General features: G+C 40.3%; 1 protein-coding gene across 10 annotated transcripts in view; it reads right to left on the bottom strand.

Moving 5' to 3' along the window:
* Positions 1-26,173, bottom strand: part of PEX5L (peroxisomal biogenesis factor 5 like) — a 229,421-nt gene that overhangs the window by 14,072 nt on the left and 189,176 nt on the right. For all 10 annotated transcript variants that reach the window (XM_045502883.1, XM_045502886.1, XM_045502880.1 and 7 more), the window contains 3 exons: positions 6,828-6,944; positions 4,438-4,581; positions 1,517-1,587 (listed from right to left, as the gene is read on the bottom strand). In XM_045502883.1, the coding sequence (XP_045358839.1) occupies positions 1,517-1,587; positions 4,438-4,581; positions 6,828-6,944 (332 nt within the window). The remainder of the gene's footprint in view (positions 1-1,516; positions 1,588-4,437; positions 4,582-6,827; positions 6,945-26,173) is intronic.

Here is a 26,173-nt window from a genome sequence, read left to right as displayed (position 1 = left end):
CATCAAGGCATAAATAAATAAGTAAATAAATAAAAAGCCTATTTCAGATTTTTTTCTGAGACTGACTCTAACAGTTCTTTAGGAAATTTGAAGCCTTTACTAATTAAATGGTGCAAGAGCATTGCGAAGTTTACATTAAGCCCCTGGAAAATACCATATTTATCTATGTCAAAATTGGGACCTAAGTATATTTGTAAGAAAGTTAAAACTCATCTTGCTGAGTGCTAGATCTGGTAATTTAACAAATGTTTTTTAAAATGTTTATTTATTTATTTTGAGAGACAAAGAGCATGCGAGCAGGGGAGGGACAGAGAGAAACTCAAGCAGGCTTCACATACTCAGCACAGAGCCGGACATGGGGCTCAATCTCACAACTGTGAGATCATGACCTGAACCGAAATCCAGAGTCAGACACTTAACTGACTGAGCCACCCAGGTTCCCCTAAATGGTTTTAAAAACTATAGAAAAGGTGGCTAATCCTTGCACAAAATTTCTTAGGACTTTATTTCATGAGGCAGGGATATCACTGTTTTAGCGCTGCTCTACTATTAATATAGTAAATGTATCTTACCCACAAAGCAAACTGATTTGAGCTAAATTTGGATATCCAAAGATGAAAGGCTGTACAGTGTTTTATAAAGGAGAGGGAGAATCCTGTGTTTCTAGACAACTGAGGTGGGTTTGCAGGAGGCACAGGCTACAGTTGCTCCCCTCACGCTATTCCACTGGCCTCTAGTGGGGGCTTTTCAAGCTTTGATGTACATGAGAATCATCTGGGGAGCTGGCAAAAGGCAGATTATGTAATATAGTGGGCCTGGGGTGGGCCCAAGCCTGAGCAGGTCTGACAAACTCCAAGGTGATAATGAAGCTGGTAGTCCCTGGAGAACACTTTGAGTAGCAACCCCTGGTACCTACATCAGTGCTTCAGCGACAGATTATATAGGCGGGGTGGTTATATATTAAGTAGGGAAAGGGGAAGTCTATTTGGTAGGGCTATTTTTTCAGGGTTTAAATAGGGGCTCTAATAAAGTAAAATGTGATGCTACGTCCAGCCAAAGTAGCCTAGACCTTTACTCAGGGGCTCGGTAGTGATACTTTGGTATTGATAGGTCATTGAAACTATCTTGGGAGATTCTCTGTAGACACAAGGAGCTAAAATTACACTGAGATTATTTTGAGTATATTTTCTCCTGAGGAAAACCTTCAAATGCTGCAGAAGGTTACAAAGTTAAGAGGAACTATATATTAAGTCTATTTTATGACTGCTTTTGACATGGATACTTTCATGCCAGTGATGGTCAACTGATTTGCAGGTGACAAAACACTGTGATTTAGGAACATCATTTCTTCATGAATTCTTGTTTCCCACAGCTAAGTGTAATACGAGGCATCTCAGCACTTATCCTGGCCAAATTCTTCATAATGTACCTAAGGGTTAAAATACAAGTCTGAAACAACAGAAGTCCATTAGCCAGGGTCCACTAGGCCCATGAGTTTGCACTTAGTTTCATGTACCTCTGGAGGGCGACAATAGCTGCTTGTTCATTTTCATTCTCTGCCTGGGTTATCCCGAGGAACTGCCATGCCTGCAAAAAACAACCAAGGTCAACATTGGAAGAGGAAGCAGATTCACTCCTGTGCTTTGGATTCCTCAGTGCAGAGCAACCTGTCTGAGATGCGAGAGTCTTGTAAAAGGGAAAAATGTCACATGCATTTCTTTATCCAAAGGCTCTTCTGACATCTGGGTCAAGATCCTCTTACTACTTACGAATTCTCAGGATTTATTCTCCTGTGACCCATGGAAACATTTGAATATCTGAGATTTCATGATATTAGGTGTCTTAAAACCAAAAGATAAACATATAAAATTATGCATTTGTCAGGAAAAGGGGTGCAAAAATAACCCAGAAATGTAGCTGAAGAGTTTAAAGTTTATAGTAAGGAATCTCAAGATGTACAAAATGAAATCAGCTTGTAAAAATGCAAGTCTGACTGTTATTATAAGAGGTAAAGGAAATTTAGGAACTAGGGAAAAGAAAACAAAATCTTCCACTCCAATGTGTTCACTGCTCTAATATCACTGTTAAAATGCATAAGGCACATATAAAATGCAATATAATATAGACATAATTTTATAGCCTACACTTATACTTTATCATGCATCATAAACGCTTTTAATGGTTTTACAAAATCATGATACTTAGAATTTTCAATTTAAATTTTGTTGAGTGGATATTCCATTATTTACTCAACCAATTCCCTACTGCTATAAGGTTGCTCCCACCCTGTGTTATTGTCAACAATGGGACAAATGTCTTTAAGCAGGTCACATATTTCATATCGACAATGAAAGTTTTTAATATAAGAAATTTCTCCCTATATACTCATAAGAACAATAATTCTCGCACCATTACAAGAGCAATCTACATGAACCAACCTCTCATTGCTGGCACTGTCCTCAAATTTACTGGGGATGGGGGTGTATTAGAGTCTTAGGAATTTAAAAGGGTTTGGGGAGTGCATAGTTCTCCCACCTACAGACATTTTAAAGCAAAACTATTCATGAAAATACCTACACTCATCCTGAAATGCTGTAAGAATTATATTGGCTTTTCCCATCATGGGTTACTATTACTCATGCCATATCAACTCATAAAAAATACTGATTATTCCCACCCCCCCTCAATATTGGCACTTCTCTTTAATCTTTCAGACGTACACAGAGCAGTCCCTATTTTGAGCTCACCTTCCATACATCTTAGAATGCTTCTTAAGATTGATGAAACAGTTCTTCTCTGGGGGTTTCTTGTTAGCCTTTGAGCAGGGTGTCACTTTCACTGTTCACTAATTGCCCACTATCTTAATTTAGGGGTCTCCAAGATTCAGAAGCCCTGGGTCCTTGGTTGGGATCCATTTGTTAATCAGTGCCCTAATGTTCTCATTTATGAATCTGAGATAATAATGTATATACATCTTTTTTAACCTTCCAGGGTTCCAATATTTTGGTTCACAATTCCAACTCTCAGTTCAATCTCATTTCACTGTCAACGTTTTGACTAACAAGATACCAGGGCTTTAACCTAGTGATCAGTTTACTCGTCCTTCCTATACAGACTTTAAGTACAGTCAATAGTAACAATGAAGGCTCATTACTGATGTGTCAGGCACTGAACTAAGCACTTTATTTGTATGACCTAATTTAATCCTCACAACACCCAGTGAGATAGTTATTGTAATGTGATTTCCATTTTACATATGAGGAAATGGAAGCTGAGATGGTTTACATGACTTGTCCCAGATCACATGGCTCATGGCTCATGAGTGGTAGAGCAGGGATTCGAACCCACACAGTTAGGCCAGCAGAGCCTAGAAGCTTAACCACTATTGTATACTGCCATCTCAGAGCCGTGTATACCCCTCCCTAAAATTTCTGTGAATTTCTTATAAGGAAGATTCTTTATAAGACAATTCCTGAAAATTACTCATGAACTAAAACTTTACACCTGCTGCTATCTAATTATAGGCCTTCGCAGGTTTGGAAACATGGTGGACCAAAATAGGATGATGGAAGCCTCCCTGGGTGGTCTCCTGGCCTCGGTCTCCATCACCTTCTACACCTCAGCGAAAGGGGTTTTTCAATTCAAACATGCAAATCTGATTACATCCCTCTGCTGAGTAGAGTCCCCTGCTTTCATGAAGTTCAGACTCTTACCCACCTCTTCCTACCTCCTCTCCTGCCATTGTCTCCTCTCCCCTCCCCACCTGGCACAGTGTTTCATGCCTCACTGCCCACTCACAGACCACTGCCTCTTAACATCTCTACTCCCCTGCTGTCTTTAATTAATCTCCCTCCTTCAAAGCTCAGTTTTGGATTTCATTGTGGGAGAAGGCTGGCTTAGGACCCTTGCTCTCTGCTCCCCTACCATCCTGTACATACTCTAACACTGCATTTCTTACACTGCATTGATTTATTTACTTGTCTCTCCAGATAGAACACAAGTGTGTCTTTTCAATGGTTCCATTTTTTCCAGCTCCTCAATATTTGAAGCCCATGTCTGGCACAATTCTTGGGACATAGTATGTGCTCAATAAACATTGAGTGAGTAAATCAAGGGTGAGATAGGGTATGGCTCTAATCCTAGATGGAACTATACACTGGCCCCTGAAAACTATTGCTGAGCCTCTAGGTTCGCAATCTTGGTTTTTCATTTCTTGTCCCCATCCTTTTATTTTGGGCACTGTAGATACTGCAGATTTGGTTAGAGAAAGGTATACCTATTTGTAACTTTCAAACACACGGCACAATAAACCAGGTTAACTCCTTTGGGAACCTTTAACTGAAGAAAATGCAGCCCAGTAGAACTCTGTGGCATCCTGTGTCCCTCATTTACATGTAGTCACTTTGTGAGCCTGGCAGGATGAAGGGGATAGGATACCTCTGCATCTCCAGGGTCCTGAAGAATTGCCGCCTCCATGAACAGGATGGTGACGGGCAGGTCCCCCTCCTTCAGTCTTTTTAAGCCCTCTTCAAATGCTCCCGGCCAGTCCTTGAAGGGATTTTCGGTGTGAAAGTAATATCCCTACAACGCAGAGAAGGGCCAATACAAGATCCATTGATTTATCTCTTCATTCTCACGTTCAGTAAGCTCTTTTTGAATTTGAATTTATGTATTTATTTTAATTAAAATTAAATTTAAATTACTGGTTTTCTTTCCTTCCTATGAATGTAGTACATTCTCACTGTATACAGTTTAGATGACATTATTTTGTTATTGAATAATATAAAAAGAAGCAAAGTTACCCATAATGCCACAACCTAAATATCACTGCTGATATTCTGGAGTTTGTTTTCTCTGTTGCTCTTTTGTTCTTTTTGTTTCAATCATTTCTCCCCAAGATTTAAAAAATACAGAGTTTTGGACATATTTTCGCTAAGTGCTACCATCCGTTCCCCTCAAATGTTAATGCCACATACTGTACATCTGTGTATATGCTTTGGCCCTTTGGAGGTCTACAAACCATTCCAATATCTGAGATTTTTTTTTTAACCTTCCTGCTCTTTGAACCAGTTTTTGCCCCATGGTGGGCCATACTGCCCCATTGAAAATGCATATTTTAAAGCTATAGATTTTTTATTTCAAAAATGTAAAAAATACAGAATTTATAAATAATCTCATATTTTTATGAATATATAAATTAAATAAATAAGCTTATATATATATGCAGTTTTGTAGCTTGTGCTCCATTTGGTTTTTAAAATTATCGATCTTGTGCCTAAACTTATTTAATTAAGTTTCTACTGATGGACATTCAGGCTACTTTCAATTTTTTTATTATCATAAATAAGATTAAAGTGAAGATCTCATGCTCAAATCTTTGTCTGCATATGATTATTACGTTAGGATGGACTTCTAGAGGGCTTCATTAGACTTAAGGTTATGAACTATTTTGGAGCCCTTGATGTGTATAACTGTTTTTGGGAAAGTTTGTCTCAAGTTAAACTCTTATTGGAATTATCTGAGAGAAATGATTTGTTGCAACTTTACCAGCATAGGTTATCATAATGTCCTTCTAATTTGATAGATACAAATAAGCTAGTCTGTTGGTGATGCTACTAAGGTTTTAAAATACATTAAATGGAGACCTTCATTCTCCACTGGCATTGAGAAAGACAACCCCCCTTATCAAAGCCACAGGGTATGACCAGTTTATGTAGTGGTATGACAGATATGGGGTCCCGGGGACAAGAATCTCAGGGCCCAGCCATGCCTCAGGTGCACGAATTATAACCTAGAGTCTGACAATCTGTATCAATGTCTTCTCTTCTTGCTTAGTTTTGATTTCATTGTGGAAAAGAGTTATTTTTAACAAGATAGTTCTTCGGATTTTATGAGAATGCCTGGCCTACCGAGGGACAGAGAATGGTGTGGTAAGGAAGACGTTTTAATGAATGACTATGTAGGTTGAAAATCCCCTAAGATTGGAGACTATTCATCATCATATCTACTACAAGGTAGGCATTTAATAAATATTTGTTGGGTTGAACAAATGGAAGTTATCCAAAACTGAATACTATTGAGACTTCCTCTACCATAAAAAGTCCATAATACAAACATATATATGTATATATGTGTGTGTGTGTGTGTGTGTGTATCCCTTGAGTTAGAAAATTCCCTATTTTTTTCTATCTTTTGAATCATTTCAATTTATTTTTGAAAATGTTTTTAAAAGCATAAATCCAAGGGCAACTGGGACATCATGGGTAATTTGGCTGGTTGTTCACTGAACTCTCACATTTGCTGGGGCTCCTATCAGGGGAATATCTTTGAGGAATCCCCTTGGGACTGGACCTGGCTGTGTGAAGGGTATATTTTCCATGTAGTTCTTTCATGAGCTGTGTGAGGACCCTGTGAAATATAGCCCTAAGCCCCCACTTCACTCCCCTGTCATTTCTGTTAGCTCATCCACATGGCTCACATGAATGACTGACAAAAAACATTGTGGGATCAGCCAGTTCTTGTTCCAACCCACCCTCAATGTCAGTCAGTTCAGTAACTTGCCAGCATTCAGGATCCAAGCTCTTGTTGACTGCCAAACTGTATTAACATTGATAAAAATAAGGATATTCCATTCCAGCTTTGCTGTCTTCACACATTGGATGATTATATTGTTTCCATCTACCAGAATTTCTTCTAGGTCAGATTGACATTAAATTGTCTGTTTAATTCTTAACATTTTCACAAAATAGTTATTAACTAATTTATAAAAATATGATGCAAAGTGGTTGAGAAAACTGGTCAGCATATATAAGAACAGAATTGGTCACCTTCTCACTAGCTGAGATTGTAACTTGGTTCTGGGCTTCTTGGTTCTCGGATATCCAGTTCCTCCGGGCCATTTCTTCCCATTCTGCTTGCATCTTATCCCAAAACTCTGTATCTGACTAGGAGATAGTAAAAATGAAGACAGATGGATTTAAGAACATGCTATGTCACTTGGGTTATTTCTAGGAAGACCGTTTTACTCATAGATCAAAAGGAGTTCTTAGGAGGAATAAAATGTTCAAACTGGTCACATCCAATGATACTCATGGTTGAAGAGCTTCTGGAGGGTACTTAGTGGTCAAAGTGTTGAACTGGATTAGTTGTGACTTTCTCCAGCAGGAAAATAGTTACCATCTGAAGGACCGATATCATATATACCAAATTCAACTAAAAATCCATTACTTGAGCAGTTTCAAGTGTGGGTACCAGCCACATATTTTAGGAAGGATGGTCTTTCTTAGAGTCGCTCTCAGGATATGAGGAATTAGAGCAGTGGCTTTGGGACTGGGGGGCAGTGACTTGGGGAGGCAGCTGGCCATGAACAAGGGAAAATAACATTAGTTAACCCTACTCTGTGCCAAGCACTGTGCTGGAAGAAAACCGAGTCTAGAGGATTATGGTCCTAAAGCTAGGATTGCACAGGATCAGAACCTCGGTCTGGCTTCTAAGCCCATGCTCATCACCTTATGGCAAGCATGGCCTCGTAGGGCTAAAACATTAAGGAGACGGTCTTTTGGTGTGAACTTAATGGAGTCCTTTTAGTTAAGGTCTTACCAATGGCAGGATGATTTTTTGGAAAATATTACTTTGTGTTTTTCTCTTTATAATTTCCTTCATGTCTTCCAAAAGGGAAACCAGGACGTTGGCTCTCCTTTACTTCAGGGGAGGACTGAAGCAGAAATTTTCTGCAAGATCTGTCCCTGGTTAGCTTCTATTTTGTTAAGCCTGGAGAGAGTACTTTGGGTGTCCTGGCGTGAGGGGAAAGGGGCAAATATTTTAGAGAACCTAAGAGAGGAAGGGGAAATTTTCAGGGGTGGGAAAATAGAAGGAGGGTGGTGGGTTCTGAGATGAATGGGAGACTGGTGCTTAGCTTTTAGGTTTTTCCCTGAAAACTGGCCTGACCTCCAAGAGGGTGCCAGAGGGTATGGCTGGGGGGCTGACTTGAACTCTGATTCCCACATGGCAGGGACATTGAGAGAAACTGGATTTCAAGGAACCACTTGGGGCTTGTCGGCTGTTAGCCATCAGCATGAACAGATGGAGGATGAAGACTCTGCCCTTGATTTCTGACACCCCATAATCCTTCCATATTTGGTGCCTGAGACTATGTTACTTTCCAGTTGGTAAGAGCGATGCTTAGACACCACTTAATTTTCTTTAAAGAAAACAAGGGATTTTCCCTTGAACATCTGAGTGTGGGACTGAAATGCACGCTCTACCTGCAAATCTCAATTTCTATGATTCTAAGTCCTGTGACTTGCTGACACCTTCAGGGTTGCCGTTCACCTTTCAGTCCTTCTATCTTACCATCTTCTCTACCCTCATGCCTGATAGTGGTTGTTCTCTGGTGGGAACTCTTCAGAGTTGCTCCGAATGATAATTCTAAGCTTATTTCTTCCGGAAGTAAATGTTCGGGGATTAAGGGCCAACCCAATCTGTTTAATCCAAGGCTTCTAAGTAAGTAGTCGGTCTTGTCATTCTCCTTTATTATGTCTACACTATGCCTTCCTACCACAGGAATGGGTCCTGTCCCTTCAGCAGAGGCCTCCCCTTGACGAAGGCTCAGGGCAGCAGGCACCTTGACAATCTGTGTCTGAGATGCTAGAAGCACATGGAATGGCCACCACTTATCCAGGTTAAGGTTAGGGATAAAATCCAAAATTTATTTTTTAACAAGTCTTTTTAGTAGAATTCCAAATTGTGCAGATTGATCTCCAATATACAAAAGCAATGGCTTGATAATAAACTAAAAGGACATAACTGCCATGTTAAGAGTAATCTGTCTTTGAATGAAGGGATGATGGGTGATGTTTTTCCTGCTTTAATTTTTCTGCACTTTCTGAATTTTCTAAGTATGCATTGCTGCTATAATTTTTTAAAGGTTCAAAACAACAATGAAGAAGAACAACTATCTGACCTTTGTAAATACCACAAACCTGAATATCTAAGTCCTGAGAAATTTGAAAAAAATTTCGGAGACCTGGGGGTCTGGGTAGCTCAGTCAGTTAAGCATCTGACTCTTGATTTCGGGTCAGGTCATGATCTTGCAGTTTGGGGGATTGAGCCCTGCAGTGGGCTCTCAGGTGACAGCGTGGAACCTACTTGGGGTCCTCCCTCTCCCTCTTTCTGTCCCTCCCCTACTCATGCTTTCTTTCTCTCAAAATAAATAAATAGACTTAAAAAAATTTGGAGACTCATTTTCTTGAATACCTTTTCAAAAATGTAGTTCAGCTTCTCTGCATAGAAACAAAGATAAATCTATCAAGTGAATTTTATAATGTTTACTGATTTTCCCAAGTCTTCTGAATGAAATAATGAAGAAGATTTTGTAACATGTACAGCTGGTTTACAAAAGGATGCATCACCTTTCCCGTAGTTTCAAATTAGAGTTGTCGATGCATAAATAAGACTGCTATAGGAAACAGAACCTCAGTTAAGGTGAGGCTGTCAGGCTCTTATTTAAGGAGATACTCCAGGACTTACCACTTAGAACAAATTATGCTGACTAATTAAAGTGCACAGCACAGTTTCATTTAATTACAGATGACTACTTTTAGCACAATTTTCATCCAGTCTCAGAATCCAGATTTCATTCATGTAACTGCAATTAACACTGCTTCTTTTTTTCTATTTCTAATCAATTTTAGAGAAACCCGAAACATATTTGAATTTTAACCATTGTAGATAGGACTGAAGGGATTTTATGTATTGATGATTTTCTTAGCTGTTCTGGGATTTTGGTAGATTGTTTTTTATATTCTACAGGTAATAAGCTATCTGCCTACATCAGAAGTGAGCTATTTGCAATCTACTTTCAGTTTTAAAAATGATTATAACAGTGGTTGATATTCATGAAAAGCTTGGGATATGTGGTATCGTGGTTGAGAAGGGTAGCCCTCTGCTCAGGTGGAACTGGGAAAAAATGTGGCTCCATCACTAACCTTCTGCAAGACCCTTAACTCCGCTAGGTCTCATTTTCCCTATTTTTATTTTTATTATTTTATTTATTATTTATTATTTATTATTTATTTATTTATTTATTACGTTTATTTATTTTTGAGACAGAGAGAGACAGAGCATGAACGGGGGAGGGGCAGAGAGAGAGGGAGACACAGAATCAGAAGCAGGCTCCAGGCTCTGAGCCATCAGCCCAGAGCCCGACGCGGGGCTCGAACTCATGGACCGCGAGATTGTGACCTGAGCTGAAGTCGGACGCTCAACCGACTGAGCCACCCAGGCGCCCCTTCGCTATTTTTAAAGTGAACATATAACAGTGATCTCGGTTAGTTGTTATGGGGATTAAATGAGAAAATATATCTGTGGCATGAAGTACATGGTAAATGTTAAATAAGTGTAGGTGTGTTTATTAGTGTTTTTGTATCACTGAGAAAAATATAAAGAATAAAACAAAGATCTCACCTATAACCTCAAAGCCCAAATATACCTCTATGAGTATCCTGGTGTTTTAATTTGCTGTAAATACGTACCCTCTTCTAGATAACTTTACTCTATGTAAATCTTTCCCTTCTACCTAATTATACAAAAAATAGGAGCAAAGTTTAGAGATTATGGAAAAAAACTGTTATGTAGCAATTAAAATGGTATTTATGAAGAGTTATTACAGCATGGAGCAGGCCTTGGGCCTTTATAAGTAGTATGATCATAATGATAGAAAACAACAACAAATACTGTGTTGGGGAAAAAAGACTGTGGAGAAATGCACCCATAGTACTACTTTCATGGTTGTGAGTAATTTGTCCCATTACCATTCCTTGTATCTTACAGCATTTCCAAAATTTTCTATTGATAGCATGTTATTTATTTTTATTTATTTTATTTAAAAAAACATTTTTTTGATGTTTATTTATTTTTGAGAGAGAGGCAGAAACAGAGCATGAACGGGAGAAGGGCAGAGAGAGATGGAAACAGAATCTGAAGCAGGTTCCAGGCTCTGAGTTGTCAGAGACCATGACCTGAGCTGAAGTGAAACGCTTAACTGACTGAGCCACACAGGCACCCCTATTTTTTTAATATAAAGTTTATATATTTATCTTTGAGAGAGAGAAAGAGAGAGAGCAAGCAAGCAGAGGAGGGTCAGAAAGAGAGGGAGACAGAGAATCCCAAGCAGACTCTGCACCGAGCGTAGAGCCTGATGTGGAGCTCAGACTCACGCACCTGTGAGATCATGACCTGAAACGAAATCAGGAGTCAGATACTTAACCAACTGAGCCACCCCGGTGCCCTGCTAGCACGTTTTTTTTTGTGAAAAAGTAAGATTTGGTTAAAAAATACTTCTTTTCAATTTCAATTCCTCCATGGTCTTTCTCCAAAAGACCCTACACTAGAGGCATCTCTTGCTTCTTCGAATTCCTTCGAATTAATATTCTGTATCAGTGGTTGGAAAGAAGAGAGTTGTGTGCTTCTACTAACCCTGTAAACTTGAACAAGTCATTTAAAGTCACCTGCACTTTTTTTTTTTTTTTTTTTTTTTTGTCCTCTGTAAGGTAAGAAGTCTGAATTGATTAGACACTCAGGTTTGTTTATGCAGATTGACTCAAAAGATCAGAATAAGGGGGATGGGAAGCAGGCTTCTAGTCTGTTCACTGATCTCTAAAAATTATACTTTAAAGCATTTTCCCAAGAATAAAGCTGACATTTTCCCTTTACTTTTTGACTGTAAAACTAGAACATAAAAATTTCTATAAGAACCATGACAAAATTAAATATTAATGAAATTAAAATATAAAGAGTAAAAAAAATAAGCAATTTAATTTAGAACCAGGGACTTTTAAGGAAGAACAGCATATTGCCAGTTCCCATTCACCACCCTATTTTGGTCATCCTTGAGTTAAAGCAGAGATACTTTCAATTTTGTAGTCAAACATAATTATTGATTAGAAGGATCCTGGGGTTGTGCTGTGAAAGAACTGTTTGATGTAAGATTGAATGCCCATTGTGTCTGTGAGGAGTCTGACTTTCTTTTTCTTCCTTTAGACATCTATTGATTAAGTGTCACTGGATCAAAACTTAAGCAATCCATTATCTATATGCAGAAGAAAAGAGGCATGGCAAGAAATGAAAATCACTGCGTAAGCTTGGGTAAAATATTTGCCACAAACAGTTTTTGTTAACGTGAAATTATGTGCGGATCAGTTAGAGACCTTACTGCCCTGGGATCTAGTAGCCCAGGTTAGCAAAATGTGGCCAAAGCATCTGTACTCACATATCTTATTGACTAAAAGTTAATAGTCCAAGATTCCATGTGGCTGCCCAAAGAACATACTCAACCTGGGGCTGCAAGAATAGATGGTCAGCATCCTGATGGAGGATGGGATAGAATTTTGATTGGTCAGAATTAGTTTGAGCTCTGGCTGTAGTCTTGGGGGGGCCATGTAGTGAGGGGCATTGGCAAACTGGCATCTATTCAGGCAAGAGTGAATAGGCAGGCAGGAGTAACCTGGTTTATGAAACAATTCACTGGTAAAGCAACGCTCACAGGGTGATGGAGCTGAGTAAGCAGGTTTAGCCTTGTCTTGCAGACAGAAGGACTAGGGTGAATGAATGGCAGTTCTTGGGGGGCAGATTTTAATCAAATGCCCGAAAATGATGGGCTGCTTCCTCCTCAGAAGACTGGGTTCCCCAACATTAGAAGTCTTTAAACAGAAGTGCAATGACCAATGTGAGAAGTGCTGTAAAGACGATTCACAGATTAGCTTGACCTAATGAATTCTATGGTCTCTTAGGACCCTGAGTGTGTCTGATCGCAACATTATCAATGAACTGATAAATTGAGTCAAACAGGAAGGCTCAAAATTAATAAAATCTCTATGAGATAAGAAAAGGGTCACGCATGCCCCTTTCTCAACCTAAATGGTATAGGGAAGAAAATCCATGGGCTTTGGCATCAAGTAAAACAGGTCGCAAAACTGGCTATGTCCCTTGTCAAGAGACCTTTGGCAATTCAGCTCACCTCTTTAACTCAGTGTCTCGTTTGTAAAATGTAGAAAGTCTCCTGAAGTGGTTGTGCAGATTAAGTGAAACAATGTATGTGAAGTGCTTAAAACTAGTAACATTAAGAACAAAGGAATCAGTAGTTACTGTAATTTTATATTCATAAATGAAAAAAATTATTTCTCAGGATAGCGAGGGTGCAATAGCATAACTTGTTAACTGTGTGGTTCAGAAATGTTGAAAAACAAAAATATTGGTACTAGCACTCAACATAGATTTTCTGGTTGCCTCTGGGTTAGACATGCTTCCTTGTTTAATGAAATCGGCCATCACTGCAGAAGTTGGCAGGCACATGGCAAATAGCCTGAGGCTTTCACCAAACAATGTGGTAGCAGGCTGGCTGCAGAAATGTGGGGAGGAAAAATTGGAAATGATGGGAAGGAGAGGAAAGGGCACAGGAGGTTAGAAATAATTTAATACAAGCTTGAGCAGGATGTCAGAATCTAAGATATTTTCCTGTTCTTTCTAGTCTTCCTCCCAGGGCAAGCTGCAAAGAGGAATGGAGTATTAATGCACAATGAGGAAAACTTGTCCTTCAAATGGGTATGGTCATTTTTGAAAGAGATTTTAGCATATTCATTAGCAAATGAATGCCTTTGTGGAGCCAAAGTTTGACAAGATTATATCAGTTTGTGGCTCCATTTGGTATCTGTATTCGCAGCAAAGAACTACTCTTATAGGTGCACTGGGCCTGGAGGTTTGCAGACCAAACCTGGGGTTTGCTGCTGCTTTGGGCATAAGGTTTTGTGGGGCCGATTTCTCAGCAGGCTTCCTGGTGGCTCTTTGGGCAGCTGGTGATAGAGGACAACAGGGCTACTTTGGGATAGGCATAAGGAGATGGGAGCATGGAAGCCTGGCTGGCTCAGTTAAAAAAGAAGATGGGAGGGCCCTGGGGTTTGAGCCTTGCCTCACATCCATACGGTCACAAGTCCTGTGATAAAGGAAGTGGCATGTGGATGGATAGTTGCAGTGCAAGCCCTGACAGTTGGCTTTCTTTTTGTAAGGCAAATGCCTGACTTAAGTTTTGATTGATGAGGCATCCACTTCAAAATGGCTATCTTGATAAAAGACACCTTGCCGTTAGATCAGGAGCCAGGTCATGCATCGCCCCCTCCCCCACCCCTACTCCCAAGGCTACTTTGTTTTAGACAGCTTGGTTGATTTCAATAACTGACCATTTGGGCTGGTTGTTTTTTCCTCCTCCCAGGCTCTAAATTCCTGCACTTCTGTTTTAAATGAGTGAATGGTTTAAAACCAATGAAGAATGAGCCCTCAAAACTCTAGGTCCCCTGCCCTCAACCCCAATGAAAGCGGAACCCCGGGCCTGCTCTCTTTCTCTCTACCCATGACCTCACTGTGTGGCTCCAGGTGGGCCATGTAATTTTCAGAACTTATAAGAAACATTTTCTCTTTCAAAATTTCCTGGTGGTTATTGCTGAGAGCATCTTGAAATCATAATAAGAACCACAGGCGCTGGTCCAGCCACAGTACCGGTCATTGATAGGCTGAGACCAACACAGAACAATAATGAACTAAAGGCAGTGTGATTCAGTTCTGGGGGGGCATTTCGTCTCCTTCGACCATGTTTACAAGCGGTGAAAAGTTACTGAGAACCTCCCTACTAGCTGTAATAAAATAAGGTATTAGAAATATGTACTAAACCCCAAGTACGTGTCTGCACTTTGCATTACAGCAGCATTAAAGAATAAAACAAAAAACTTAGATGTGAGTGCTACTCTCAAGATGCTTACAGTCTAAGTAAAAGCAGAGGCAACTGTAATTCAGGATACAGTAAACAAATGGTGCAAAAAGAGATGAAATCACTTGCTCGAAGTCACATTATTTTTGTTAAATGAAAGAGCCAGAATTTTTTTTTTTTTTGAGAGAGAGAAAGAGAGAGATAGCTAGAGAGCGCAAGCATGTGCGAGTGGGGGAGGGGCAGAGGGAGAGGGAGAGAGAATCTCAGGCAGACTCCACATCCAGCATGGAGCCTGATGCCAGGCTCGACCTCAGGACCATGAGTTCATGACTTGAGCTGAAGTTAAGAGTTGGATGCTTAACTGACTGAGCCACCCAGGTGCCCCTCATTCTTTCCTTTTACAGAAGATTGCATCTTCCAAATTGGCTAAAATGGTATTTCCGGTCCCCCATCCTCTTCGGAACCTTGCCACCCTCCTTTAAGGAGGTGGAGTCACTTGCCTGTCTTTGAACACTTGCTTTGACAAATAGAATGCAGCAGAAATGACGTGCTGTGACTTTTGGGGCTAGATCCTACAAGGTGATGCAGGTTCTGCCTGCTTCTCCCTTTTCCTCTTGGGAAGGAAAAGGGTTCACATTAGTCAGGGAGATAACGGACTCTTTGGGAAGGTTGCAGCTGTAAGTGGGAGGCTTAAGCTGTGGCAGGGTTTGGAAAAAAAAATGGATAAACATATTCTAGACCTGCCTGGGTTAGGTGCATAAGTGAAGTGTCACAACTTTCTGATAAGGCCCCAATAAAAAGTCAAAGACAAAAATCCTTGGCAGTTACCCAGTTGGGACCCCTCTCACTCTTGAGAGCTTTGTACTTTCCTCAATAAACTCTATTGTTTCGCTCACTCTGTTGTCCATGAAACTCATTCTTTGACTCTGTGAGACAAGGACCAGCACCTCTCCCACACTCTTGTAACCCTGTCAGGACAGCTCACTCCTGGAATCTAGCTAGCTAGATGGCTAGATATCTAGCAAGGAAGCCCAGGCCTCAAAGAAAGGTCACATGTAGGTGTTCTAAGCCATTGCAGCTAAGGTGTCAGGTGACTATTGGCATAAGCCTGACATTTGAGTGAGAATGCCTTTGTTTATTTGTTTTTTTTAAGATTTTATTTTTAAGCAGTCTCTACATGCAATGTGGGGCTCAAACCCACAACTCCAAAATCAAAAGTCACATGGTCCACTGACTGAACGAGCCAGGTGCCCTGAGAATGCCATTGGATGGTTCCCACCCCTCACCATCTCCACGAGGCTTTGAGCCACACCGATATGTAGTGGAATAAAGATGAATCATGCTCTCTGAGACTTACCCAAACTACAACTTTTGAGCAAAATAAATATTGCTTTTTTTAAGCCACAAGTGTTGGAGTAATTTATTACACAATCATAGTAACTGGAACATACTTTAGGTTGGAAGACTGGAGCACGGGAGGAAGACTAGATGTAGAGAGTGACCTTAAAGGGTTGGCAGGAGAATGAAGTGTGGTAGCATTTCCCCAAAGAGTATTCTAGAAACAAAGAGTTCTGTAGTCAAATGAGCTTGAGAAACCTTAGGTTAACCCAGAGGCTGCCAGTTGGTGGCCTAGGGGCCCAATCTAGCCAAGAGACATGTTTTTTTTCCCCACTCAAACTGGATGTAAAATTTCCATCAAAACCCAGATTTCAGACATCTCATGAAGATATGCTAATATTAGGCCTACGTGGACCAGAAGCAGCAACTGTCAGGTGGTACGTGTAGTTTCCACTTCATCACAGCCACCACCAGATCACTATCTTTACCCACCTGGCTCCTGGAAGTAGCTTGTTTGCAACTTCTGGACAAAAGTGAACACGTTCCTTACTGCATGACTTCCCAGGATGTTCATATGCTAATGTACATTTTAAATCTCTCAGTGGGGATGTAAACAGTAGTCACTAAATGTATTTACCTTGAAACTCTAAGTGTGCATCTGTCATTAGGGTTCTCTAGAACACAGCTTGGAAAATGCTGATGTAGAGACTCAGGGCATCTGAAGTTCTACAAAAACAGAACTCTTTGGTGGGATAAATTCGGTATATCCTGAGAAGCTCAGGGGTAGGAATTTACCACATATAGTTTGTTTTCATGTGACTTTTTCCAGTGAAACTTATCTCCAATTAGCCAGCAGGTTCTCTAATCCTCACATCTGCTGTGTGAATCAGAATTCTTCAAGAATCTGTCATTGTTATTGTTCCAGAAGAGGAAATGAAACCCAGAATGTGGAGGGAAGAATTAAAATGCTTTTTGTCTGTTTTTAAGAAGACAACTCATTTGATGAGTTTATCATTTCAATACTAGCTATTCATTTAAAATGGCTTTGAAAATACATATGATTACATATACAGATTGGACAAAGACTGGAAGGAATATGAAAAAAATGAAAACAGTTAATTTATTAATGTCATGGGAATTCTAAGGAGTTCCTAGCTAGCCTTTCCTCCCCCAACTTTCTGATTTCCCATATTATTGTTTCTTTTAAAATAATTTCAATAAGAGAAAATCTTTGATAAAGAAATTATTTTTTTCTGGTGACCAACAATGTTTAAATTCTATGATTGGTTCAGGGTCTGCAAAACATGCACACATTTTTCGTATTAGAAATAGTGATTAAGAGTGGAAGTTTTGGGGTTAGACCTGGTCAGAATCTCATTCTTGCCACTTAACTGTGGTGTGACCTTGAATAAGTTACAAAGTCTATGTCCCAGTTTTTCCAAATTAAAATGATGTTGTTGGAGGAGGTAATTGAGAGGATGTGACTGCCAGTTGGTCCTAGAGCTAAACCTGGGTAATTAGAAGCTCCTCACGTACTCCCCCATCCTTTGAATGTATGGTCTGCCTACGGTTCCCATAGCAAAAGCTGTTCTAACGATGCGGCCTTGAGAGAGGAAGGTGTTATTGAGACCATCTGGATGGTATATGTGACTGAACCCAGTGAAGGCCTCTATATAAACTTTTTAAGATTCTGGTGGGCAGGTGTGGAGATCTCTTCTTGCAGCCACATAAGATAAGCCTTGTATGCAAGTTTCCTTTCTTATTAAATCTGCCACCTACCAATTTAGAGTGGTCGCCGTTTTCGTAGGTCTCTCCTTGCCTTCTGTGTATGGGCCCAGTTTAGGAACCAACAGTTGGTGAGCCAGCTAGGAGACCAAAGTAATGGGCCTTGGGAAAGAGGCATTCACGGGGGAAATCCTGTGTTGGCTACCCATCTCTATGTGAGGAGAGGTGGTCACATATGTTAGATGCTCGTGGACCACCATGTGAATCTCAGGACACCCTGAAAATGCTAGCAGGTTTGATATACGTGTTTGAGAAACTACACATAGCACACTGCAGCAAAGAAGGGAAATGAGTGGCTGCCACAGTGGGCTGGCCTCTCATGTGGGCAGCTTGGCTGGTCACTGATGCCCAACTAGAGGCTGAAGTTGAGTTAGAAAGTTGGAAGAGCTGAGCTATAGAAGGACAAGCAGTTGTCCACTACTTTGCTAGCTTTGGGGCTGGCAGAAAAGGTGGGAGAGGAGGATAATAAGTTGAGGAACTTGGTGGTCAATTTTGCAAAACTAAAAGGGTACAAGATGCCTTGGGTTAAGATCCAAGAGCTTGTGACAAAGCCTGATTGGGATACCAAGGAGAAATCTCTAGGAAAGTGAAGAGAGCCAAGAGCAAAGAGGAGGATGTTATGGTGATTGACAGTGACAACTGACAGTCTCATGAAGTTTGACTCCTAACACAAAGGGAAAATTTAAATAGTAACTACTCTAGATTTCCAATAATGAAGAAACATACCCCTAAAACTCCTAGAAGAAACTTGCATTCTTTCTCTGTCCCTTGAAGTTGTAAGTCTTATCATGCCCTGGAAATCTAAATACCACAGGAGACAACTAAAACCCTGCCCACGATTGCCTGGGACTGAAGAGAGAAAAGGGGGAAAGACGCTTTCTAAAATACAGTTTGCTATAGAAACTCCCTTGCCCCAAATCTAGTCCACAGCCTCCAAAAGATTACTATTAAAGGGCACATACAAATCTTAAAAGTCTTCTCTACAAATAGTAATAAAAAACTTTAGCCATATGAGTGGGTAACCTTTACTTGTTTCATCTGCCAGAAACACATTTGGATTTAACTGCTTTAAAAACTAGTGAATTTTATATTGTTGTACTGAATTCATGGCTAGAGTTTTGGAAGGAAAGCTATGGGATCTTTTTTTGTGTCTGTGTGTCTGTTGTGTGTCTGTATGTATGTCCATGGACATATATTACATGTGTGATGTTTTTCTTTTTAATTTGGTATTACCAAAATTACCAAAATTAAGTTGCAAAAGAGCTCTATTTAATTGGCTTAAAGAAAAGTAAGCTTTAACATCAATGGTGTATTTATGTAAAACTGAAACTTTATTTTCTTTCATCTGCTACAGGGACAAAGTTTTCTTGGACTATTGGTTTGTCCTTGATGAGATTATGAAAGGTTTTCCTTTATCTTTTAAGTAATCTGCCTAGAAAACAAAGATTCTATGTTTTATCAAAATAATTTCATTTTGCATCATATGGTCTTTATCAGGTCTTTGATTACTTATGAAAAACTGAGTCTTCTCCATTAAAAGAGCTAAGATTTTTATTTAATGGATAATTTTTTTTTAAGTTTATTTATTTTTGAGAGACTGCGTGTGCACGTGCGTGAGGGTGGGAGAAGGGCAGGGAGAAAGGGAGACAGAGGATCCCAAGCAGGCACCTTCTCTCAGCACAGAGTCCAATGCAGGGCTCCAACCCTGCACCGTGAGATCATGATCTGAGCCGAAGTCAAGAGTTGGATGCTTAACTGACTGAGCCACCAAGTCTCCCCGAGCTAAGTTTTTTTTTTTTTTTTTTTTTTTTACAACTATATGACTTTCTGTATTTGCCTTTCAAATCTTTGTCACTTTGGTTAAAATGATAAGTAAGTATTGTTTCATGGTGAACTATGACCCTTTTTAATCAACTGTTTTAAATCTTTTGATATTTTTGACAAAATTCACCAAATCAAATTTAAATGAGGGCTTGTTGACCTTGTCCTAACTTAGGGATTTTTCAGATCCCTGGAACATCCCAAAAGATGTGTTTTCTCTCCTTATAAAAGGGAGATATTAAACTAATTAGGCTTATTTGATATGCTAAATTAAAAAGAGTGCATATCAGATAAGCTTTCCTTAGGGTATATTTATACGGAATTCCTAAAAATCTGATATGTCCTGGTATATAATGTTATCAGTCGCAATTTTAAAATGTATGTCATAGAAATAACTAAATCTCCTTGTCAATTGCATTATAATGAACTCTCATCAGATCTTTAATTATGGCCATTTTTAAAGTCTTTTGTCATTTATAGACAGTTATTATTTTACTCTGATGCTTTTGCAAAAATGTTCCTGCAAAAGTGCTTCATCTTCAAAGAGATTCATGGAAAAGACTCTGGCAAGTACAGGTTTCTAATAACTAAGATCAATTTGCCTTCATGTGGGAGAGACAATAATGGACCCTTCAAGTGCTTCCCTAAGGCTATGTGCAAAGCTTCACATTATGTCATGGGATGGTAGCCCAATACAATGGCCCGATTCCATTGATGATATAATGTTAACACATGAAGATTTGCTGGATACTCTGTGGGCTTTGCTGGACATCTGTGAGGAAAGGATAGGCAATAAACCCCAGAAAATTCAAGGCCCAGGTGCTGCCATAAAGTTTTTGGAAGTTGTTTGGTTGGATAAGACACACATTGTCCCCAAAGCTATGATTGACACGATGCAAGCCTATCCACTCCCACAAAACATGAGAGAGATGAAAATCTTTGTAGAGATTTAGGGGTTTAGAAGGACTTTTATTCCCACCTGGCACAGCGCCTCTGCCTTTTATACCACCTATTAAGAAAAAGGGTACACGTGGAACTGGGGGGTCAAAACAACAAGTCACTTTTGAGAAGGCAAAAACACTAGTAAGGCAGGTTAAAGCTCTGGACATTTCCCACAGAGGGCTAACATTTAAATTAGATGTGTCTGTGACTCCAGAAGGTATGGGTTGGGTACTATGGCAGGGACAACAGAGGAGAGAAGACCCCTAAAATTTTTGTCCCAGCTCTGGAAGCGGAGAGAAACCTGATGTACCCCACAGAGCAACAGCTGCTAGCAGTGGACACAGTGCTCCTCTAAGTAGAGCTTCTCACAAAGGAACAGTATATCATGGTAAGAACTTCCCCTCCTATCAACGGATGAATTAAAAATATGTTTCACTGATCTACCTCTGCCATGGATCAAACTCCCACTTTGGCTAAACGGTATGCCTATTTGCAACAGAGGAGCACCCTGTCTGCTAGCCCACCATCTCTGGAATTGCAGGTGCTACTAGACCCTGTAGGATATGTAGATCCTATAAATATCCTGCCCCTATTCCTATGGGACCCTTGTGGCCGGTAGAAAGAGAATGGGGGAAATTCTCACTGAAGCCTAGTATACAGATACCTAGAAACAAGAATGAATCACAGCAGCCAATGGGCTGAACTCGGAGCATTTTGTCTGTGATTGCTCAGGAGCCCTGGCTGTTAACCCTTTACATATAGTTGGGCTGTTCTAAAGGGATTAACCCTATGGCTTAGAAAATGGGAAGCCTAAAGATGGATGACCATGAATGCCCTTGTGTGGTCAAGATATATGGAAATTCAGTTTCCATATTCCAAGATATATATTCAGTTTCATCTGTAGGAGCCTGAGGCAGTCCTCACTATTTTCCATGCCTTAAATAATAAGACACTGATCCTTCCTGGCAATCAGGAAGCTGATGCCTTAGCCTGGGTACACAAGTGCTAGCAATTGACTCTTCAGTAGATACAAAAGATTGGATGCATAGGAATAAATGGCCACTAGCACTCAGGTGGGATGCAGGATGCAGGATTGCCTTTGAAATACACTGACTTGGTTAATGCATTAAAAGCTTATTTTGTGTGTTCTTAATAATGCCCAAGACAATTGCTAGAGAAGTCTGGGGACATCCATGGGAGTTCCCAACCTGTGAAGATTGGCAAATTGATTATATTAGCCCCGCCCTCAAGAGCAAAGGTTCTAAATATGCCTTGGTTTATGGGGACACTGTATCTGGCCTAACCCAAGTTTTCCCATCACTGTGCAAACCAGGCTGCTACCATTAAAGAATTAGAAAAGCTGAGTACCATGTACAGACACCCTTGTCAAAAATACAGTGATCAGGGATCACACTTCAAAGTGATAATGTGCAAGACTGGCCAGAAGAACATGACCATGTTCCATGGTTCCATGCCCCCTATAACCACCCACAAGCAGTAGGGTTAAAGAAAGGAAAAAATAAAATATTGAAGCAACAGATTAAATTACTATCAGGTAAAACTACCCTGGCTGGATAGACAAAAGTACTGTCCCAGGCTTTACTTCATTTGAATAATCAACCAGTAGGGACTATTATCCTGTATGCCAAACTGGGGACTGCTGCTGAGACATTTGATGTTGTAAAGATAAAAAAGTCATGGTAAACAGCCATTGCCCAGCTCTCACCATGAATCAATGTGATGTGCTGCTGAGAACACCAAACCCCATTGTGCCTGGGAAAGATGTCATCTACTGGAATTTGCAATAAGACGTCCCACTGGAATGGGTAGATTATTTTACACCTCTAAGTGAGGGGAACTACTCAGTCTCCACTGAGATTCCACTGTCCTGCTACAAGCTGAACCTGTTGAAATGCACGATACGTGGAATGGAACATGTGTCACCAAGAGAGGGGTTCTGGTCTAGTATCTCCCACCACCACTGTATCTCCTCATGCCTGACAGCGCTGCCTCCCTTGGCCAACATGTATGGTATGTACAACTGGGTCAAGTTCCTAAAGCTGCCAACCTCCCTCTCCTCAAGGTCAGGTGGGTATGTTCTGTTTTCCACTGATAAAATCACTCGGCTGCCTTCTTTGTTCTCTCCATTGGCCTGGAGGATGATATGGCACACACAGAAGCTCTTACTAAATTCACCCAACAAACCTTAACTGATAGCCAGCAAAGCCTGTCCTTAATGAATACTGAAATGTCTCTGATGGAAAAAGCTGTCCTCCAAAATAGGATAGCCTTGGGCATTATTATTGCTTTGTGAGGAGGCACCTGTGCCATTATCCAAAGAAAATGTTATGTGTTCATACCTGATGAATCTAGTATGTATCATCTATTTTAATCATATAAAAATATAATGAATGCCCTGAGTGATCTGAACCCCAGTCTAGGGGACTAAGTAAATCAGGGGTTTGGATCATGGGGTTCTTGATGGAAAAAATTATTATTTTGGTAATCATCTTAATCTATTTTCTTTTACATTTGCCTGTATTGTTGCTGTAGTATCTGCCTCCAGTGCAGTCAGACAACTAACAAACAAGCCACCTCCATGTTATTAACACCCTTGCTGACCACTCAGGGCACATTGCAGAAGAGGGGGACACATAAGATTCTAAGAGCCAATCAGGAGAGGTAAGACATTAGAAGAGGTCATTAAGAGGAAGTGATTGCTGGTTGATTCTTCGGTTGGACCCCGGCAACTGGAGGCTCCTCACCCCTTCCCTTGTCCTTGGCATATACATTCTGCCTACAGTTCCCATTGTTGGAGCTATTTTTAAGGATGTAGACTTTATAGATAGTACGATTTTATTGCAACCGTATGCAGTGAATTATGTGACTGAACCCAGTTAAGGTCTCTAGATAAATTTTTAAGATTTGGCAGGTTGGTGTAGAGATACACTCATCTTGCTGCCCAACAGAAGCCCTGTAACTAAGTTCCCTTGCTTATTAAACCTGCCTCCTACCAATCTGGAGTGGTCTGCCTCTTTCTTCAGTCTCTCCTTGCCCTCCGTATGCAGAGGTCAGTTTGCGAACTGACAAATGGGAGTGATTTGGAGCTGCTGTCAGCACTGAGTGAAATAATGAATGGATTTAGGACAGAGAGCCCACCAGGGGTAGCATTTATTGGTACAACTAAAGCAACCTTAGACTGTCTGAGCATGGAAACAGGTTCTTTCCTCCTCTCCTTTCCTTAGCTTTTCCCTTAGCTGCAGGGAAGGCCACTAGAGCCATTGGTTTAGAAGCAGTTCCTTTGTAGCATTTTTTCCTGGTGATAAAGAATTTAACTTGTTATATCTAATAACCATGTAGACACTGCCTTACACTGTGAAAAGCTTCCTCCTCCCACACTTTGGGCGTATTTAAGGAGAAAAAAATTGGGTCAGTTGTTTTGGAAAAGTCAGATTAAAAAATCACTGGTATATTGATCATACTGTACTGCTATTTTGACTTTTTTCCTTTTTCTTTTTGACTACCCGATTGTTATAATGGTTGACCAGGTGTGAAGATAGTCTAGATCCAGTTTGTTATTTTATGAGAGTATTGGGGAGAAATGGGTTAAAGTTGTTTTCTTTGATGCTGGAATCAAACTAGCTGACTGAATGATCAGGCAAAGATAAGGAAAAGCTGCCAGGAGCTCCCCTGCCCTGGATCAGGTGGTGCTATCACATGGAAAGGGGGATGTGCTCATGCTAGTCCGAGCTAATAACTAGATACTCATAGCTACTGTGGAGCCAGGTAGTTTCTGTTATGACCACCAACGCCTTAGAAAAATTCCAGATGGTCAAAATCATCACACATGCTCTTTGTGTATTGATTTATTGGCCTGTGAGGATTAATTTGGATAGAAATGGAGAAATATTTTCTCTGCCAAAGATACCAGGCATTGAATCTAGCTTGCTGGCAGTGGCTGCCTCATTCCCAGTATCAAAACACAGAAGAGAAGACCAATATAATACCAGGCCAGAGACTCCATCGGCCCTGGAAAAAAATCCACCATTGGAGCACTCTTTTCTTCAGAACCTAACAAAAAATGGAAAAGAGGTTCTGGATGGATTGACATTCCTCTGTTTTCAATTATTGGATTGTACTGGCAAAATTTGCTAACTTTTACAAATGACATATACCTATATTGGTATTTGGAGCTATGTTATAATTAAAACACATTTTGAAAGGCCAGATGCAATACTTTTAAAAAGAAATACTTAGATGTACAAGATAGTAGTGCTTTTATAATGTCTGTATAAAGTGGATTTTTTTTCATACAGAACCCTTTTTATTAAAGTATTTAATAAAATTTGAAGGGTAGAATCTTCTCAAAATAGTTTATTCTATATAGTTACACATAGTACACTCATTTAGCAGAATTATTAACAGGTCTACTATGTAGCAGGCAATGTTATAAAGTATACAGGGTATAGCATAAATAAGACAGATGCTGATCCTGCCACTGGAGTGTGCAGTGTGGTGGGGCATAGCTGAGTGCAATCCAGGCCTGTAAGATAAGGGAAGAAATGGTGCTCTGGGAGCAAAGAAGAGGGGAACTCAACCTAGACTTGGGAGTTCAGGGATCTGGATACAGTGAAAGCCAACTGAGACTCTAAGGGTGAATAGAAGTTAGCCAGGTAATGGGGTGAGGAAAGAACATTTCTGAGGGAGGAACAGCATGTGCAAAGGCTAGGAGGAAGATTACATGGCTTATTCTGGGAATTGGTGATTTATTATGATGCTAATGTAGACATCAAGGTGGGGAGTCAGAGCTGAGGATGTAGAGGCAAGAATGGTCCAGATCACAAAGACCTTATAAGACTAGGTCAATGATTTGGACTTTATTCTAAGGATAAGTGGGAAGTCATGATGCAGATCTGTGCTTCAGAAAGACTACTCTGACTGAAATGAAAAGAATGGAATAACTGGGCATTCTATCCCCTCTGGAGGCAGCAAGACAAGTTACAAGGCTGTTGGAGTTGTCTGTGTAAGAGATGGTGCCTGGAATTCAGTGTTGCATTTGACAGATGTAACAGAAAAGGTGAAGTAGGGGTATGGTGAAGACCTCAGATCTGGACATGTGCAGTTTCAGGTGCTTTTAGTGTACGTTGGAGCACAGATGTCTAGTAGGCTATTGGCTACATGGGTTTGGTCTCAAGAAGAAAATGACAGCCAGAGCTGTAGATTTTCTGATTGCAGTGGTGACTGGAATCACATGAAGGGATTTGTTGAACCAGTGAGAGTACATCAGGAGGGAGAGCAGAGTGTTCAGAGTTGTACTCTGGGGAACATCGGCAATAAGTACTAGAGGAGGAAGAATTCACTGGAGAGAAAACCCAGTAAGGGAATCCTTATGTGGAAAAAGTGTTTATCAGTGTGGAGGGCTGTGGCTGGAGCACATCTGTGAGCATGAACAGCCATGGAGCTGTGATGATTTTGTCCAGAGCAACACCCATGGAATAGAGGTAGAAGCCAGATTGCCATGGATTGAGGGCA

Source organism: Leopardus geoffroyi, chromosome C2 (genome assembly GCF_018350155.1).
Source record: "Leopardus geoffroyi isolate Oge1 chromosome C2, O.geoffroyi_Oge1_pat1.0, whole genome shotgun sequence".
Lineage (NCBI taxonomy): Eukaryota > Metazoa > Chordata > Mammalia > Carnivora > Felidae > Leopardus > Leopardus geoffroyi.
Note: the sequence above shows the minus strand (reverse complement) of the source record. Positions and strands in the feature narration are given on the sequence as shown.